The sequence below is a fragment of the Pelobates fuscus genome, chromosome 3, assembly GCF_036172605.1.
Source record: "Pelobates fuscus isolate aPelFus1 chromosome 3, aPelFus1.pri, whole genome shotgun sequence".
NCBI lineage: Eukaryota > Metazoa > Chordata > Amphibia > Anura > Pelobatidae > Pelobates > Pelobates fuscus.
Window position 1 is genome coordinate 53,936,853 of NC_086319.1, and position 17,613 is coordinate 53,954,465.

The following is a 17,613-nucleotide window of genomic DNA, read 5'->3' on the forward strand; positions in this document are numbered from 1 at the left end:
TACTTCATATGTTGCTCAGCTATGTGGTCTGAGTACAGCAATAGCCCCGTATGTACCCTTGCCAGGTATATGTGGATGTTGAAGGGGCACATTTGAGACGCAGCCATTCAGTTTTTTTCTAACTTTGAAGTTTTACGCTGTGTCCATGTTCCAATTTGGAGTAGTTGGTTGGTTATTGAAACTTCCGCACAAACACATACTATTTATTAAAGAATACACCCTGGGGTAATTCAAAAGGCATATTTTGAACCTTGGCGTGGGATCATTTTTTCTCTAGTTTGTTCCAGGTGTAGTGGTAATGAGCGTTTTTAAATGTATTTTTTAACTTTTTAAAACTTTTTAAACTTTAACGATTTTTTTAACTTTTGTTTTGCTTATTCATTTTTTTAAAGTTTCCTAAACTTTCTTAAAACTTTTTTTTACAGATTTAGCATTTTTCGAAGCTTTTTCTTTACCGTTAACCCCTAACTAGCTGTAAGCAGCACTAACAGTAAATTCCCCATTTCCCATAACTCCCACCCACCCTAGCTAGCAAAATATTTAATTAAACAATATTTAAATTAGTTAATTAAATAAATTTAACCCCTGAGGGTTAAAAAAATAAAAAAAAAAGTTAATCGTCAGGGGTTAAAAAAAATTAGTATAATACTGTGATCTGTATTTTGATCACTGTAGGCAGTGATCGACTGGCAGGGAAGGGGTTAATTTTTATTTGGACTGGGTAAAGGGGTGGGGGGGGGTATTTTTTACTTAAACGTTATTAAAACTTTTTTTCAACTTAATTTTTTTTACTTTTTATAGCTTATTTTAAAACTTTTTTTTAACGTTAACCCCTAGTTAGCTTAACACTAAATCCCCCAATTCCCCACTAACTTCTACCCTCCCCAGCTAGCTAAATTTATAATTAAAAAATATTTAAATTAATTAATAAAATAAATGTAACCCCTGAGGGTTAAAAAAAAAAAAGAATTAACCCTCAGGGGTTAAAAAAAAAGTCAGATCATAGTAAAATGAAATCCCTGCCAATTGATCACTGTAGTCAGTGATCAATTGGCAGGGAAGGGGTTAATTTTTTATTAAACTGGGTAAAGGGGGGTGGGATTTTAATTAAACTTTCTTTTTTTTTTACAGGGGGCAGGATCCAGTGGTGTATCCTGGTTTTGTGCTGCCCTAGGCAGGACAAAACTCAGATGCCCCCCCCCCCCCGCGCCACCCCCACCCAACCTTTCCCCCCGCCCCGCATTCTAAATACACACACACACACATTCACTTCAATGACAGATACGCATACACTAGCTAACAGAAACACACACTTGTTAACAGAAACACACACACACTAACAGACACACTCACACTCAGTAACAGACAAACACACTCACTAACAGACACACACTAACAGACACACACTCACTCACAGTCAGACACACACACTAACAGACACACACAGTCAGACACACACACTCACAGGCAAACACACTAACAGAAACACACTAACAGACACACACACTAACAGACACACACACTAACAGACACACACTAACAGACAGACACACACACACACACTAACAGACACACACACTAACAGACACACACTAACACACACACACACACTAACAGACACACACTAACACACACACACACACTAACAGACACACACACACACTAACAGACACACACACACACACACACACACACACTAACAGACACACACACTAACACTAACACACACACACTAACAGACACACACTAACAGACACACACACCCACATTAAATGTATTTAAACACCCCCCCCCCAGCCTTCTTACCTTTGGGAATGCTGGGGGGGGGTCTCTTCCTCCCTGGTGGTCCAGTGGCTGCTGGGTGGGCGGCATTGGCGGGCGGCTGGCGAGGGAGCACTTCCTCTGAGCTGTCTGTTCAGCTCCCTTGCGCGCCTCACAGTTAGGCTGGGAGCCGGGATATGACGTCATATTCCGGCTCCGCCTCCCAGCCTCACTCTGCGGCGCGCGAGGGAGCTGAGCAGACAGCTCAGAGTAAGTGTTCCCTCGCCAGCCACCAATGCCGCCCACCCAGCCCAGCAGCCCAGCAGCCCGCCGGCAGCCCAGCATGTCTGTTAGCCGCAAGGCTAACAAGACATTTGCCTTGGGCATTTGGGGGCGGCTTTTTTTGCCGCCCCCTGGAAAATGCCGCCCAAGGCAAATGCCTTGTTTGCCTCGCGGCTAATACGCCCCTGGCAGGATCAGCACTTCACAGTGAACCCGGAAGTGCAGGGAGGCGGAAGGTGAATATACTGAGCACATGTGCCCGCTCTGACATGCTGTCAGAGCAGACACATGAGCTGGGACAGCCGGATCCGGTGCTCCAGGTCTGCCTCTAATACAGAGGCAGACCGGAGCACCATTAACCCCGCGATCACCGCGATTGCGGCGATCTGGGGTTAATTTTAACGGGTGACGGACGAGGTCCGTCACTCGTCATTAAGGGGTTAAGTATATTGCCAAAAGAGCAGTATTTAAAGGGACAGTTTAAGCATCCTAACCGATACAGCCTGTTATGTCTAGTGGCTGTGGTGCTAGTTTGCTATGGACTCCATATGCTGTTTTTGGATTGAACCAATTTTGTGCTGTTTGACTAGAAATGAGAGTCCCCTAGGCACAGGGGTGGGCTGGGAAGGGGAACCGGGGGGCAACTGCCCCCCAGGCCGCCCTAAACCCAGGGCCGCTCGCATCCAGCAAAAAAAGGAAAAATCTGAATCCCCTGCCTCTGGCTCCGGCCCTGCCTTTAGCTCTCTCCCTGCCTCTTGTTGTGACCCTGCCTCTGGCTCCGGCCCTGCCTCTGGCTCCGGCCCTGCCTATGGCTCCGGCCCTGCCTATGGCTCCGGCCCTGCCTCTGGCTCTCTCCCTGCCTCTGGCTCCGGCCTTGCCTCTGGCTGTGACCCTGCCTCTGGCTCCAGCCCTGCCTCTGGCTGAGGACTCAGATTTTTCAACTCACCTCTCTCCCTGCAGCCAGTGGAGTCGGCCGGCCTCTCCTGATGATGTCAGTAGGAAGGGGCGTGGCTTTTACTGCTCTTCTCCCAGGACCGCTGGGGAATCTAGGAGAAGAGCAGAGGAAGTCATGCCCCCTCCTCCTGACATCATCAGGGGAGGCCGACTTCACTGACTGCTGTATGCTGGTTGCTGCTCCTGCTGGCTGCTGCCCACCCCTCCCTGGCCTAAGGTAAGACTCAGGGGGGGGATACACTTTAGGTTTTTTTTTATTCCCTTCCTCAGTCCCTGTCCCCTACCTCAGCCCCTGTCCCCTCTTCAGCCCCTGTTTCCTACCTTCAGCCCCTGTTTCCTATCTTCAGCCCCTGTTTCAACCCCGGTCCTCTCCTCAGCCCCTGTCCCCTTAGACAGCCCCTGTCCCCTCCTCAGCCCTGTCCCCTTAGTCAGCCCCTGTCACCCCTTCTCAGCCCCTTTCCCAAATTGTAGCCATCAACCTACTTCAGCCCCTATTCCCCCCCCCCTACATTTCCTAAGCCCCCAATTACAGCATTTACCCCCCACTACAGCCCCTGTCCCCCCACTACAGCCCTGTCCCCTTACTCAGCCCCTGTCTACTGGTTTTAAAAGTGTAAAGTTTGGGTGTATGTGTGTGTATGAGTATGTCTCTGTGTGTTTGTGTGTGTGTGTGTGCGCCAGTATGTCTGTCTGTGTGTCTGCCAGTATGTCTGTCTATGTGTGTGCAAGTATGTCTGTGTGCCAGTTTGTCTGTGTGTGTGTGTGTGTGTCAGCCAGTATGCCTGTGTGTGTGTGCCAGTTTGTCTGTGTGTGTGTGTGTCAGCCAGTATGCCTGTGTGTGTGTGCCAGTTTGTCTGTGTGTGTGTGTGTGTGTGTGTGTCAGTATGTATGTCTCTGTGTGCGCCAGTATGTCTGTCTGTGTGTGTGTGTTTTTACTATCCAAATTAGGACAGCAGTGTCAGGATGTTGAAAAACTAAAAAAATATTAATAAACAAAAATAAATCATGTAGAAGTGAGTCCTTGGATACTTTGATAGTATGTAAACTAGTGAAAGAACTGAGGTGCCTTTTTAATGGTTTGTTTTTAGTGCTTTGAGTGTACTATTTGCAAATATAAATGAGTTCATGCACATAGTGACTTATACATTTAAGCTCCTTATAAACAATTGACTTTTCTTTAGTGCTTGCACTGCTAAATGTGATACAAATGAACCTCTTTCAGGAAACTGGTAAACAAAATCTATCTTTCGGAGTGTATTCACCGGGTACAAGAAAACTACTCTGCAGCAGCCAGGACTCTGTAGACTTTACACACATCAATCACTAGCTCAGACAGACCCCACTACTTAAGCTTAATAAGCTGATTTTGTATTAATTATTTTTCAAACAGAACTATTTCCGAAGCCCCTCAGGCCCAATAGCTACTCGAATTCTCATAATCAGATCTCTTGTGATGACCACACTAGAACACTCTGTGACGTTCTGCGCTGTTTGTGTGTAGACATGGTATCCAGAGGTTCCAATCCAACACTTCATTACTTTTTGTAGGTATATGTTCCTGTTTTTTGCTTGTACTATAAAATCAGCAAAGTTTCTCAGTAGCATTTTTCTTTATATAAATAACACAAAGCCATCACACATTGAATCTAAGAATAGTTGTCATTTCAATCCCTGGTCCAATCTAACATACACTATTCTATCCACAGTTATTATTATTATTATTATTATTGGCATTTAGATACCGCCGACTTATTCTTCAGCGGTTTACAATATTGTTAAGGGGGGATTTAACAACAAGGCATACAAACTATCACAAAGTTTGATAGAAACTTGAAATGACTAAAGAGCCCCAGCTACAGGCCGATATCGCTACTGAATGCGGATCTGAAGCTCTTTACGAAGATCCTGGCAACGCGCATCAGTGGATTTCTCCCCACGCTAGTAGATCCGGACCAGGTTGGATTTATCCCCGGAAGGGAGACGAGAGATAACACCATCCATGCACTGAACATCATCCATGCAGCCCGACGCTCGAGTCAGAAGACCCTTCTCCTCTCCACCGACGCGGAGAAGGCTTTCGACCTTGTAGATTGGCAATATATGAAAGCAACGCTGACTGCCATGGGTTTTGGCCCACATCTGCTGTCCTGGATCATCTTTGTATACGATTCCAAGTGCTAGGATTCAGATTAATGGGGCTCTATCATAGCCCTTTCAAATTCGAAATGGGACAAGATAGGGATGCCCGTTTTTCCCCCTCCTCTTTGCCCTATCCCTAGAACTATTTCTGGGGGCAGTCAGGTAGGATGGGGGAATAGCTGGGTTTACCCTGAAAGGGTCTACACATAAGGTAGCCGCCTACGCGGATGACATGCTATTGTTCATCAGCAATCCCTTGGTCTACTTTCCGAATCTACTGAGGGCTTTCACAGAATATGGTCTGATCTCAAACCTGAAACTGAACATGGAGAATTCGGAGGCATTAGCCATCTCGATAGGGGACGCAGTTTATCTGCGAACGCAGTCCGCATTCACATGGTGCACCACCAAACTTAAATACCTGGGTATTTGGCTTACTGTAGACCTGACCCAGCTGTACACACATAACTTTACCCCGCTTTTGTGCACACTGAAAAACTTTATGGCTCGCTGGTCCAGCCTCTGCGTCTCGTGGTTTGGCAGAATGAATGCCATTAAGATGAATATCCTCCCCGCCTGCTCTACATATTCCAAACGATCCCGATAAGCTTGCCTACGACCTTCTTCTGATTCTTGGATACGACCATCTCCAGGTTTGTATGGCAGTCTCGGGCACCTAGGATCAAGAGAGCATTACTGCACTTATTGAAGGCACAAGAGGGAGTGGGACTTCCTTCCATCCAGAACTACCACAGAGCCACTCACCTTCTACAGGTAGTGGAATGGCACGTATCTAAGTCACCCAAGATTTGGATTCAACTGGAGAGGACTGTGGAGTAGACGCTTCCAGCTGCAGTGTGGTTGCATGGCACACTGAGAGGTGCACAGTCACAGACCCACCCATTCATAGGGGCGACCCTGAAGGTGTGGAACTCAGTTAGGGCAAGGCTTATACTATCCACAACACCAGACCCATTAACCCCGCGCATATATAACCCTGAGATAGCTGGTGGCCTTACACAGAGACATCAATGCCTTTGATGAGTCGGACTGGACATACATGCACCAGTGGTGCACATTGGACGCACTGAAGCCCCTCCCGGATCTACAGCCAAACATGACTCCAACGAGACTGGACAGATTTCGCTACTTCCAAGTTAAATCTTACTACCCTTACCAATATAGGCGACACCTATTTCACAGGAATCTAATGGAGATGAGGAACTGTGCAGGGCGCGGGCACACCTCTATAAGGGAAACTCTGAACTATACACTGTCACATCCTGTTCCTAGCTGCGGATCATTCTGGCAATGGCTTCTGGTATCCAGTACTCTTTTTACAATTCTTGTTTAGTTTTTCTTGTTTTTTCTGGTTTTCTATATGCTGGGTTTTCTGGGTTCATTCCTGTATTCCTTTCCCGAAATTCCCAGTCTCTTGGATTTCTTTAAATGTTTGTTTTATTTTGCCACACCCGTTCCTTTTCCATGATTCCTTTTGTTTCAGTTTGTCCCTGCAGGCAGTTGCTCAAGTGCTCTGCCTCTTCTTGCAGGTAAGTGTTGTGTGTGTTTTATTATTGTTCATTTATCAGACATTAGGCAGTTGGAGTAGGACCTGCCTAATATGGGGTACGTTGACGTTGTGGCAGGCTTATGCAATGTATGATCATATAATGTAACTAAATCCCCATAGTTTTTCACATATAGTACTTAGTTATGTCTCCTCTTGTTTTGCCTATTGTCACGATTCCGGGAACCAAACACGCTCACACACAGAAAAGGTGCAGTACCGGACCTTAGAGTGGCCGGACTAAGCACACAAAGAATAGACAGGAGACAAGCCGAGTAAGGGGAACCAGAAGACAGAATAACGAGAGACAAGCCGAGGTCAAAGGGTAGGAGAAAGTCACGAAGTCAGATAAACAAGCCAGAGTACGTAACCAGAGAGTAACACCAATTCAGTAGCAATACTAGCAAGCAAAGACCACAACAGGGCAGAGAGGAACAGGAAAGGTAAGTATTTAAATCCATAGGTTAATTCTGATTGGATAATTTCCAATCAGAATTAACAATCACACGTGGGAGATATCTAGACCTCCCACTGTGATTGAGGCACCGTGCCTTTAACGCCGGGTCAGGTGGCTGACCCCGGCGTTTATTAAAATGGGCGGTCTCCCAGCGTGCAGCGTCATGCATGCTGCCGCTGGGGGACGTAGAGGAAGACGCGGGCGGCATCCGTGGCTGAGAGTATGCCGCCCGCCGAGCGCACGCCAGGAAGGGGACCGCGGACCTCCCCTCGCAGCCGCCCGCGGGATCCTGACACCTATTATATCTTGTCTTGCTTTATTTTGTATTCCCAGTCCATGTACACTCCTGTCCTGTCCTGCTTCTGTTCTGTTAATGTTTCCCTCATGTATTGTGTACATGTTCTGGGTTTAGCTTCTTATCCTTCTCTGGTTCTGGGTTCTACTAGTTCTGTCTTGTTTTCATGTTTGGTGCCTATCTTAGTCTTGCCTTGTTTCTGTACTGGATACATTCCTGCTGCAGAGCCTCCCTATTCAGCTCCTGGGAGGTCTGCTTATTTCAAGCTCCTAGTTCCTGGGATCCGCTGTAGCTGCATCAGGGTCCTGATATGTGGCTGCACAAACACTGGTGCTCAACACCAGGGGGCGTGCGGTTACCCTGCACCAGACCCTGCTAATCCACTTCCACACTGTGACTCCTACTTTCAACATCAGGCATACCGGCTCCCGGTCGTCCGACCGCCACCTAGACAGTGTCTGGGTCCTGGTCACCGGACCGCCACCTTGACATACAGCTCAATTACAAATTATTGATGGGGTGGTACAGAACACTAGAGAGAATACATTGTATGCTTCCTGGGGTCTCTGAGGCCTGCTGGAGATGTGAGGAGGAGGTGGGTTCTGATCTCCACATTTGGTGGTCTTGCAGAAAACTAATCCCTTACTGGACTGAGGTCCACACAACGATCAAAGACATACTGTATACAGACCTCCCTTTCCAGCCTCTCCATATACTCCACCACACCACAATGCCACTCACGAGGTTTAAGAAGTCGCTAACCAAACTTTTTTTTTTTTTTAAATGCAGCTAAACTGCTGACCCCACCTAGGTGGCACTCAACTACGGTGCCCACCCTCACACAGTGGATGGCGAAGGTGGAAGAGATCCATGCAATGGAAACACTCACAGCTTCCATGAAGGGTAATACGGAATGCTGCCTGCAGAGATGAACTCCGTGGATTGACTTCCTGTCCCGACAACCGACAACCTTTCCATCTGTGGTGGGTCCGGGGTCTCGGGTTGGCCGCCACCCTCTCCTCTCCCCTCCCCCCATTTTTTTATTTTTCTTTTTCATCTTTCTCCTCCTCATGTATCTCGGTCTCATTTACCCTTGCAATACTGCATTATACGGTATATCTCTTCTTTTTGTATAAAATATAAAACCGTCAATGAAGATAAAAAAAAAAAAAAAAGAAAGAAATGACTAAGGAGCCAATCTCTACTACCAATATAAAGATTATACATTTAACATCTTGAAGAGAGCGATCACGGTTTGAAGGGCCTGCTCCAGATGGTGAATTGGTATCTCTGCTACTCTGAAGGGACATTCTAAGAACCATAACCACTACAGCCTTAATGTAGTGGTTATGGTGCTAGTAAGCCACAGTTACTTTTGTAATACGTTCGACAAAAACAAAACACCCCCTTATACCAAAAGCCTATCACATTAATCTGAGATGTCAAAATGTAGACATTTTAGCGCACTGGGTTTGTTTAGCCATGCTGAATTGTCACCGCCAGTTTGGTGCAGTTGTGTCCTTACTAGCAATTCCAACATTGTCAAATTGACTCAGTAAGCCTATGTCAATATGGTGGCCTCAAAAGGAACAGCGATGATTCAGCTGTGGCGTATTTATGTGGCCAAATTGTCCTATATCTCAGCTGTCTCATTTTTCTGCTTGGGAAGAGCACAAATGCCAACATTTATAAATCTAAACTACCTTAATATATAATTAAGAGAAACTTAAATGTACTCTCGTTGCAAAACTGTGATAAAAAATGTTTTTCATTGTGACCTGTAGTGTTTGTAATAGAGTAATATCAATAGTTTCTGACATAATATGTCTGACATAAGTGTTCTTATTGCATCTCTTGGCAATGGTTCCTCTCTTGGCAAAGGTTTCATTCTCTTGGCAAAAATGTTTTATTCAATATTCTAACCATGCTTTAGGACAGAAATACATTGATCAACCAAAACATTAGTACCACCTGCCTAATATCATGTAGGTCCCACTTGTGCTGCCAAAACAGCTCTGATGCATCGAGACATGGTCTCCATAAGACCTCTGAACATGTCCTGTGGTATCTGGTACCAAGACATTGGCAAAAGATCCTTTAAGTCCTCCAAATTCCCAGGTGGGGCCTCCATGGATCAGGTTTGTTGTTCTGACACATCCCACTGATGCTCAGTCAGATTAAGATATGTGGAATCCTGAGGCCAAGGCAACATCTTAAACTCTTTAATGTTCCTAAAAGTATTCCTGAACAATTGTTGCAGTGTCACAGGTGAAAGTCATCCGTATTATTACTGTGCTTGTTTTATTCCCTTTTAATCCTTTTTTTATGTATGAATATTTTCAATAAATTTGTGAATTTTACAACATTATTGGACCGTTCTGATTTTCCTTTGGAGCCTTTACATTTATTTCTTTGGTGGGGAACATACCACCTAAGTCCTGACCTGAGAATTGAGCAAACCCACTATTTTGCTCTGCACCAGTGAATACTTCTCCAATATTTTTAATGTTCTTTGTATTGCACAGTGAACTGAACACTATATTCTTATTTCTATTTTTATCCACAGAAATTGGGAGTATATTTCTATGTAATTATTTATTCTACCTCATAACATACTACACTAGATTTGAGCTTGTTTTCTGCTTATTTTGCCTACCACCAATGGATACCCCATACATCCCAGGTGGTGAATGTACCCCCCAGGCGCATCAAAGAAGAGCTAATTGGTAGGTCTACACATTTCTCATTACATATTTACCAACACCCAAGAACTTCTTATGGTGCTACTCCCTCCACTTATCGCATATACCCTTTGTTGGATCGGACTTGTTTGAGCTGCCTTCTACATCCCATTAAAAGTGCTAGAATCCTACCACCTCTATATGTTTTCTATTAAACTATGTCTAAGAGCAAAACCAACAAATTAGTTTTTTTATTTACGTGTGTAAGTACTTAGAATATATATATATATATATATATATATAGTACTTAGAATATATATATATATATATATATAACCTCCTACCTACATCCGTATAAAACACCAGTACTTGCTGGAGTCTTTTTTTTTTAAATTCCATCCTTATTATACAAATATTTTTCATACGTGTTCCTACTCATTTTTGGTTGTCTTGCGGATTTCTTGCATCTGTCTCAAGTTTTAATCCCATTTATCTGAATTCAAGAAAAATAAAGAAATATCTTAGCAGAAACTTGGCAGAAAAATTAACAAAATACTTTTTAGAAAAAAAAGTCAAATCTCACACAAGAACTCAAAAAACACAAAACACCAAAACATACAATCAAAGTGGCATTTTAATTTTGAACACAATATTGTAAATTTTACTGTAATGACATTATACTATAGTTGCTTTGAAGCTAATATAAAATGTCCATACATTTTCTGCAGTTAACAATATACAATATATCATAATCACGGTATGCCACTTACTACTCCCAAGTCCCAACAAATGCTTGTTTAACTAATTCTAGTATCAAGACCGCAGTCAAAGCTGCTTGGCCCTGATTAGTTTGCAGTTTACTGTATTTTACATGAATATAAAGATTTCAAGGGATTACAAAATTAATTAAATTATGACATTAAATGTTTAAGAATTAAGTACACAAAAGCAAAGAAATAAACACCACACTTTGTGTTATCTGCCTGCAATGTCTGAATTTAGAGGAATATTAATGGCTAAAATGACAATTTTTGTCATCAAATTCTGCCTTTCCTTTCTCCAGTAAAAGAGACACATGCTTTGCAAAGCTTTGAGCTATGGTGGGATGAATTTTCTAATGGTAGACCAACGATAATAGATGAAAAATGTACATTAAAAATCACTGATGTTCGCTGCTGCAGTGCTCAGCACTAAGAGAGATCAAAAACTCGACATTTCCCGAGGTCAGTCTCGACAAAAGACTGAGAAAGGCAATGCTTTATTTAACTTTTAATGGCAGTGACTGATTTGTTCGTTAATAACAATTTAGTCTTACAGATCCTATTCTAAATTAAGATGTCCCACTCATTTAAAGGATTAAATCCCCTCTTTGTGGCATAATTGGCCATCGTTTCAAACTTTTTTTTTTCTACTGTTTGATCAACAGGATAAAAAGATGTGTTCTAAAGGTTGAACTCGAAGGACTTTATTTTTTTTTTTTTAAGCTAGCTGACTGCGTAACTTCAAACACCATAACTACTACAGCACACTTAGCTCAGAGCTGAGAATTTACAGCTCTTATAGATAAAGTGACCAGCAGCTTGCAGACCCCAGTTGAGAAGCCAAACCACTAGGAAGTAGTTTGACTACTTTTATTGGGAGAGGTGCCAATACACCACAGTGCTCTGTAGTGGTCATAGTACTTGGAATTTTCAGGGTTGGACACAGCAGACAGCTGGAAATTAGAAACAGAAAAAACAATGTATTTGGTCCTTATGAGATAAAATATTCTTCATCAAAATTAAATGCCTCGCCCAATAAGTGTGTAGATCTACCTATAGTAATTAACGAGAACATTCCATACTGGAAGAGGTTGTGACGCGGACATGAAATATCATAAGGGGTTAAACAATAAGACACTATGACTCAATAGAATTTTCACTTTAACCATTTTTATTCCTGTAAATTAGTAACAGTTCTCACCGACTCTTCACTTGCTTCTGAAATGACTAATGTCTGCCTGATATTTGTTTTTAAGAAATGGTAAAAATGGATTTATGTTGGAAATACATAGGACGTAGATGGAACCACTGAGTAAAGGAAATCTATGTAATAATACTAAGCACATAACCTTGGTAGTAAAAGATTATGTCAGTGGTTTATAATGAAGCTAATAAGATTCAGGCCAGTAATCTCAAACTGTTCTGAACAGCACTTTAACATCCAACACATGAAAGGTTAATGAAGGCTGCGAACTTTGTGTAATGTAAAAGGTTTCAGATGTGCGGGTTCACCAGATATAATTGGATTCGGGTGGAATGTGCCTTTCTTCAGTCCTTTTAGGAGAAGGAGTGTGTTGTCTGTTTTTGGTGCCTGTTGGCTTTAGGGCATTCATGACGTTGGCTCCGTACCCTGAAAAATTATCCAAAAGAAATTGTAAAAACAGACTTTTCAGCATAATTCACACATTTTTCTAGATTTTGGTTTAACCTGTTATTACAATTTTTATTTTATTTTTTTTCAGTGGACACTGAAACCGCATTGTGAGGTTAAAAACAGCCAACACTTTAGGATTTACAGTGAAATTAATGCCATTGAGGTTTTCTGTTTTAACACTTAACTTAACATGCAGTGTAAGTGCCAGTTTTATTTTGTACACAATATTGCAATGCTTGTATGCAGGGGTGTATTTACTGCAAGGCTTACAAGGCATTTGCCTTGGGCAGCACTTTCAGGGGGACGGCAAAAAAAGACCCCCCCCCCCAAACACCCTGGCAGATGCCTTGCCAGCCTCATGTCCTGGGGGGCCCAAGAGCTGTCCGGCTGCCCACCTCAGGCCCCATGCCCCCGAGGCTGGCATCTACCTTATGTGGGAGGGAGCACTCTCCCTTGAGCTCTTCCCTGCTCAGCTCCCTCGTGCGCACCGCAGTGATGCCGGAGACGTAATATAACGTCACTCCGGCATCACTAAGAGGCACGCGAGGGAGCTGAGCAGGGAAGATCACTGCTCCCTCGCTGCGTGCCTCCACTCTGCGCCTGCATGCCTGTCTGCCCATCGGCCCGCCGAGCTGCAGTCAGCCCCACTGGACCACCGGAAGGAATCCACTCTAGCACTCCTAAAGGTAAGGAGGCTGGGTGGATTTAACTTTAATTAATTTTTTTGTAAATTGTGAGTGTGTGTGTGTTTGTTAGTGAGTGTGTTAGTGTGTGTGTGTGTCTGTAAGTGAATGTGTTAGTGTGTGTCTGTTAGTGAGAGTGTAAGTGTGTGCACCTGTTAGTGAGAGTGTGTGTGTTAGTGAGTGTTAGTGTGTGTCTGTTAGTGAGATTGTGTATGTCAATGAGAGTGTATATGGGTTTGTCAGTGAGTGTGTATGTGTGTTTGCCAGTGAGAGTGTATACGTGTTTGTCAGTGTGTGTATGTGTGTCTGTCAGTGTGTGTATCTGTCATTGTATGTATGCGTGTTTCAGCATGTGTATCTGTGTCTGTCAGTGTGTGTGTGTATCCGTGTCTGTCAGTGAGTGTATGCCTCTCTGTCACTGAGAGTATGTGTCTGTCAGTGAAGGTGTATGTCTGTCAGCTAATGTATGTGTATCTGTCAGTCATTGTGTGTGTCTGACACTGAGTGCATATATGTCTGTAAGTGAGTGTTGTATATGTGTTTGTCAGTGTGTATCTGTCAGTGATGTCCATTTTGCTTGGGGCCCCCGAATTCCTTCAAACGGCCCTGGGTGAATGCATATCTGTCGGTTAGTGAATATGTGTGTCTGTGAATGAGTGCGTGTGTATTTCTGTGAATCTGTTTGTTTCAGTGAAAGTGTGTGTTGGTTAAACAGTGTGTGTGACAATGACTGTGTATCTGTAAGTGAGTGTATGTCAGTGTATGCATCAGTGAGTGCATGTGTCTGTCAGGAAGAGATATTGGAGGGGGGGAAGGGTGTGCCTGAGTTTTGTCATGCCTAGGGCAGCACAAAACCAGAATACACCACTGCTTGTAGGCAAGAAATTGGGTTTCAACACTAGTTAGTTTATTTACTTTAGTGAGAATTGCCAGCAATTCAAAGTGAATTTTAAATCTAAGGTCAAAATTGTTGAATTGGGAAAATTCTCTTAAGTCAGCTATGCTTCCAGTTCAGCTATTTCGGTTGAATATTTGAAATTGACTTTCAATTCCTGACAATTCTCACTTTAGTAAATAACGGTGTTAAATAAAATGTCAAAAGCAGAGAGAGAAGCTTATCATAAATAGTTAAAAAAAATATATATACTTTGTCTGGCTGTAGAAAGTAACAATTACTTATAAAACATCAGTGTGATGTGTTCACTGTTGGTGAATAGCCATTAGTCAAGCCTTCTCCAGTTTTGAGGGATGCCCATTTGATTTTGTTTTGACATGTGGACTCACTATGGGTCCCTCATATTATCTGGAGTCTTAGTGTCTCTGTATAAATTTTGATTTATTCAAAATGTATTCACTATAGTCACCAGAACCACTACAGCTGAAGGTAGATTTAATAAAAAGAAATGAGAATGTTTTGAGGTATATAATATAATCTAAGCCATTATATTGATGCTGCACGTGGTTCTGATTTTAATGTTGGTAAAGTGTGACAATGAATTAGGAAAGCATTCCTTTAGACAACTGGACATCCGCTGTTGGAAAGAGACTTTTATCTGACCTGCAAACTCTGATGGAAGCTTCTACAGAGCTAATTATATACAGAGGATTAACAGACAACAACTAGATAAATTATTAACACTAACGTACATATCAATTGATAAATATTCATTTCAGAAGAAAACAGGGAAAGATATGTGTCTGTATTAGGAATGCATGTTAGTGAGACACAGTTGTTATTTTGAAAGTTACAATATCTTGATTTTGTTGTCTACAAAGTCATCTGTATCTGATTGTTTTACATTTTTTATTTGATAAAACTATTTAATGTTATCAATTTATTCTTGTTATATCTATATATATATATATATATATATTATTTTAAAAAAGTTATAATGCAAAATTGATATGGATATCAATACCTAGCTTAAAGAGTGTGAGTTTGAAGTTAAAGAAACAGTAAGAATGGTAGCACCTCAACCTTCCAAGAATTCTAATATATCAGAAAGTTGTAACTGCATCTTGTCTTATACTCAATGACTGTGATACGAATGTGATCTGAAAGGTGTATGAAAGGACACGCTAGTGACATTGTGTTATAAAGAAAACAAAAGTCTGATGCGTACTGATGTTTCTGACACACAGAAGAATTATAATATATGTATATTAACATGAAGATGAGCCACACAACTAGCATAAAGAAGAGACATATATATTATAAGAAAGTGTTTCTCTACAATTACGGAGTGTTTTTCATTAAATCTATAGTATGTCTGCCATTCTGGGTTTAGGGGATGGATAAACTGCTTAACAGGTGTTTCTTTTTTGCTCATTAAGAAGTTTAGACCATCATTAGTCATACTGAGTAGAAGCACATTCGTTTTGACATTTTAGATGGCCGTTTTTACGAGAGATGAAAAAAGTTACCTCCAGTATTCCAATTGGCGTAAAAAAACAGGAAGAAATCACAGCAGTTTCGTTTTAAAGCGGAACTTATAGTTCATAAAATAGCAATTGTTATTTCTCGACTATAGGTTGTAAACTAATGATTACTCACCTCCTTTCCAACACCAGGACTCTTCTACTGTAGCCTCCAGCTCCGCCTCTGGTGATGTCAGTATCCAAGTTGACATCACCATAATCTTCTCCAATCCATTGCTTCTAATAGAGAGGCACTGAATTGGAACTGGGAATGTGTGGCCAAACACCGCGCTCTTCCAAGACTGCTATCAGTTTCACTTGGTACTGGAGGGGGAAGCGTCTCTATTGGCTGTCAGGAAAGCAGTCACTAGAGGTGTATTTAATCCTGCAATTTAAACACTGCAGTTCCTACAACATTTTAAGTTTTAAATCGCAGGGTTACAGTGACAAGACCATTACACCCAGACTACTTAATTGAGGTGAAGTGGTTTGGGTTACGTTAGTGTCCCTTTAATTTTTCTAAAGATACAGTATTATTGTGATATCCATATACATTCTACTATCTTTGTGTCACAGTTTGTTGCAAATATATTTAAGCAAACCCTGACAAGCAACATGATCAATGTTTTATCGTTACAACATGAATTTACATTTTATGACATTAACTTATTAAATACACCTTGATATCTTAGTAGTCACAGATCTTGGCACTCTAGAATATTTAATCTGTGAGGATGATAGGAGTAGCAGTCCGCACACATGCACATAACACCACTGGCCCTCACTTGTTCTGATGATTAAGGACTACATATACTCTGCAGTTTTACCGACACCATGATGCAAATGCCGTATAATTGCCTTAATGAGAAGTGCTTCTGTGAAATGTTACAATCAGTAGCTAAGTCATGCACCGCAGTGTTTCATCTATAATTAATAGCTGTTCTTTGACAAATCCCAGACTTAATAAACGTTTATATTTTCTCTTTTTCCAGCGATCCTTTATTTTGAAATTCCCAGGTTTAAGAGGAGTGCAGTCTGCCAGCATTTGAACTGAAATATTGTACTCCCAAGATCCTATGTTTTGGCTCGTTTTTAGAGGAATCCTTGTTATGGTATTGCTGTGTGTATATTATGGCTCTGATGCCCTGTCACTATTTGTTCAGCATACTTAAAGATTCAGTAAACAGTTCTACACAGGGAAATACTACATAAGCACAGACCTATTTGAAGATCAGTCTCGCTACATAATGGTATCTATCATTATCTGCCAGCATCGTCTGATTAAAAGCTTGTATTGGCAAGTGACCAAGCAATCTCTGCCAGCTTAAACTTCAGTGGTGGTCCGGCCAGCGTTATGTTAGAATACGGGCAAAAGAACACCGTGACTCTCATTGGCTTAATCACTAAACTACATTTGAAATGGCAAAATTTATTAAACGAATAGGTATTTTGAAAAATTCACAACTCAGTTATAGTGAGGCTATTTTGTTATATTTTGCCATTTGGATTTCAATTTGGTATTTAGTGAGTAACCAGAATAATATTCTAAAGGAGAAAGACAAATGGCATCTTAATGCACCATAAAATCTTCAAATCACAGGTTGTTACAGATCGCCTCTCAAAGAATTATATACTAAAGTTGAGCATTCAAGAAGTATTCGTGGAAATTGATTTTTTTGGGCCACAGTTTCCAAACTGGAAACAATCCTCCAGGTCCACTATATTTTCAATACGCCTATTTTGACCTTAAACGAAAATTCTCAACAATTCACTATTAATTATTGAAGACTCCCGGTTGCAATCATGCATGGGAACAATAATTTATATAATGCTACTAGTTTCAATTTGGCATTTATCTGTTGATTATTCAATGACCCAGCGTTGCACATTCTATTATTATTATTATTGTTAGTTATATAGCGCCAACAGATTCTGTAGCGCTTTACAATATTATAAATGGG

At 41.8% G+C, this 17,613-nt stretch overlaps 1 protein-coding gene across 2 annotated transcripts in view; it reads right to left on the reverse strand.

The window, feature by feature from the left end:
• Positions 1-10,752: 10,752 nt before the first annotated feature.
• WIF1 (WNT inhibitory factor 1) overlaps positions 10,753-17,613 on the reverse strand; it is a 73,474-nt gene continuing 66,613 nt past the window's right edge. The window contains exons 10-11 of one of the 2 annotated variants that reach the window (XR_010090424.1): positions 11,790-12,527; positions 10,753-11,715 (exon numbers count right to left, since the gene is read on the reverse strand). Coding sequence is in view for 1 of the 2 variants with exons in the window: in XM_063447070.1 (XP_063303140.1) it covers positions 12,406-12,527 (122 nt within the window). In the remaining variant the exon portion in view is untranslated. Of the gene's footprint in view, positions 12,528-17,613 lie in introns of both variants that reach the window. The other variant, XM_063447070.1, reaches the window with a different exon arrangement.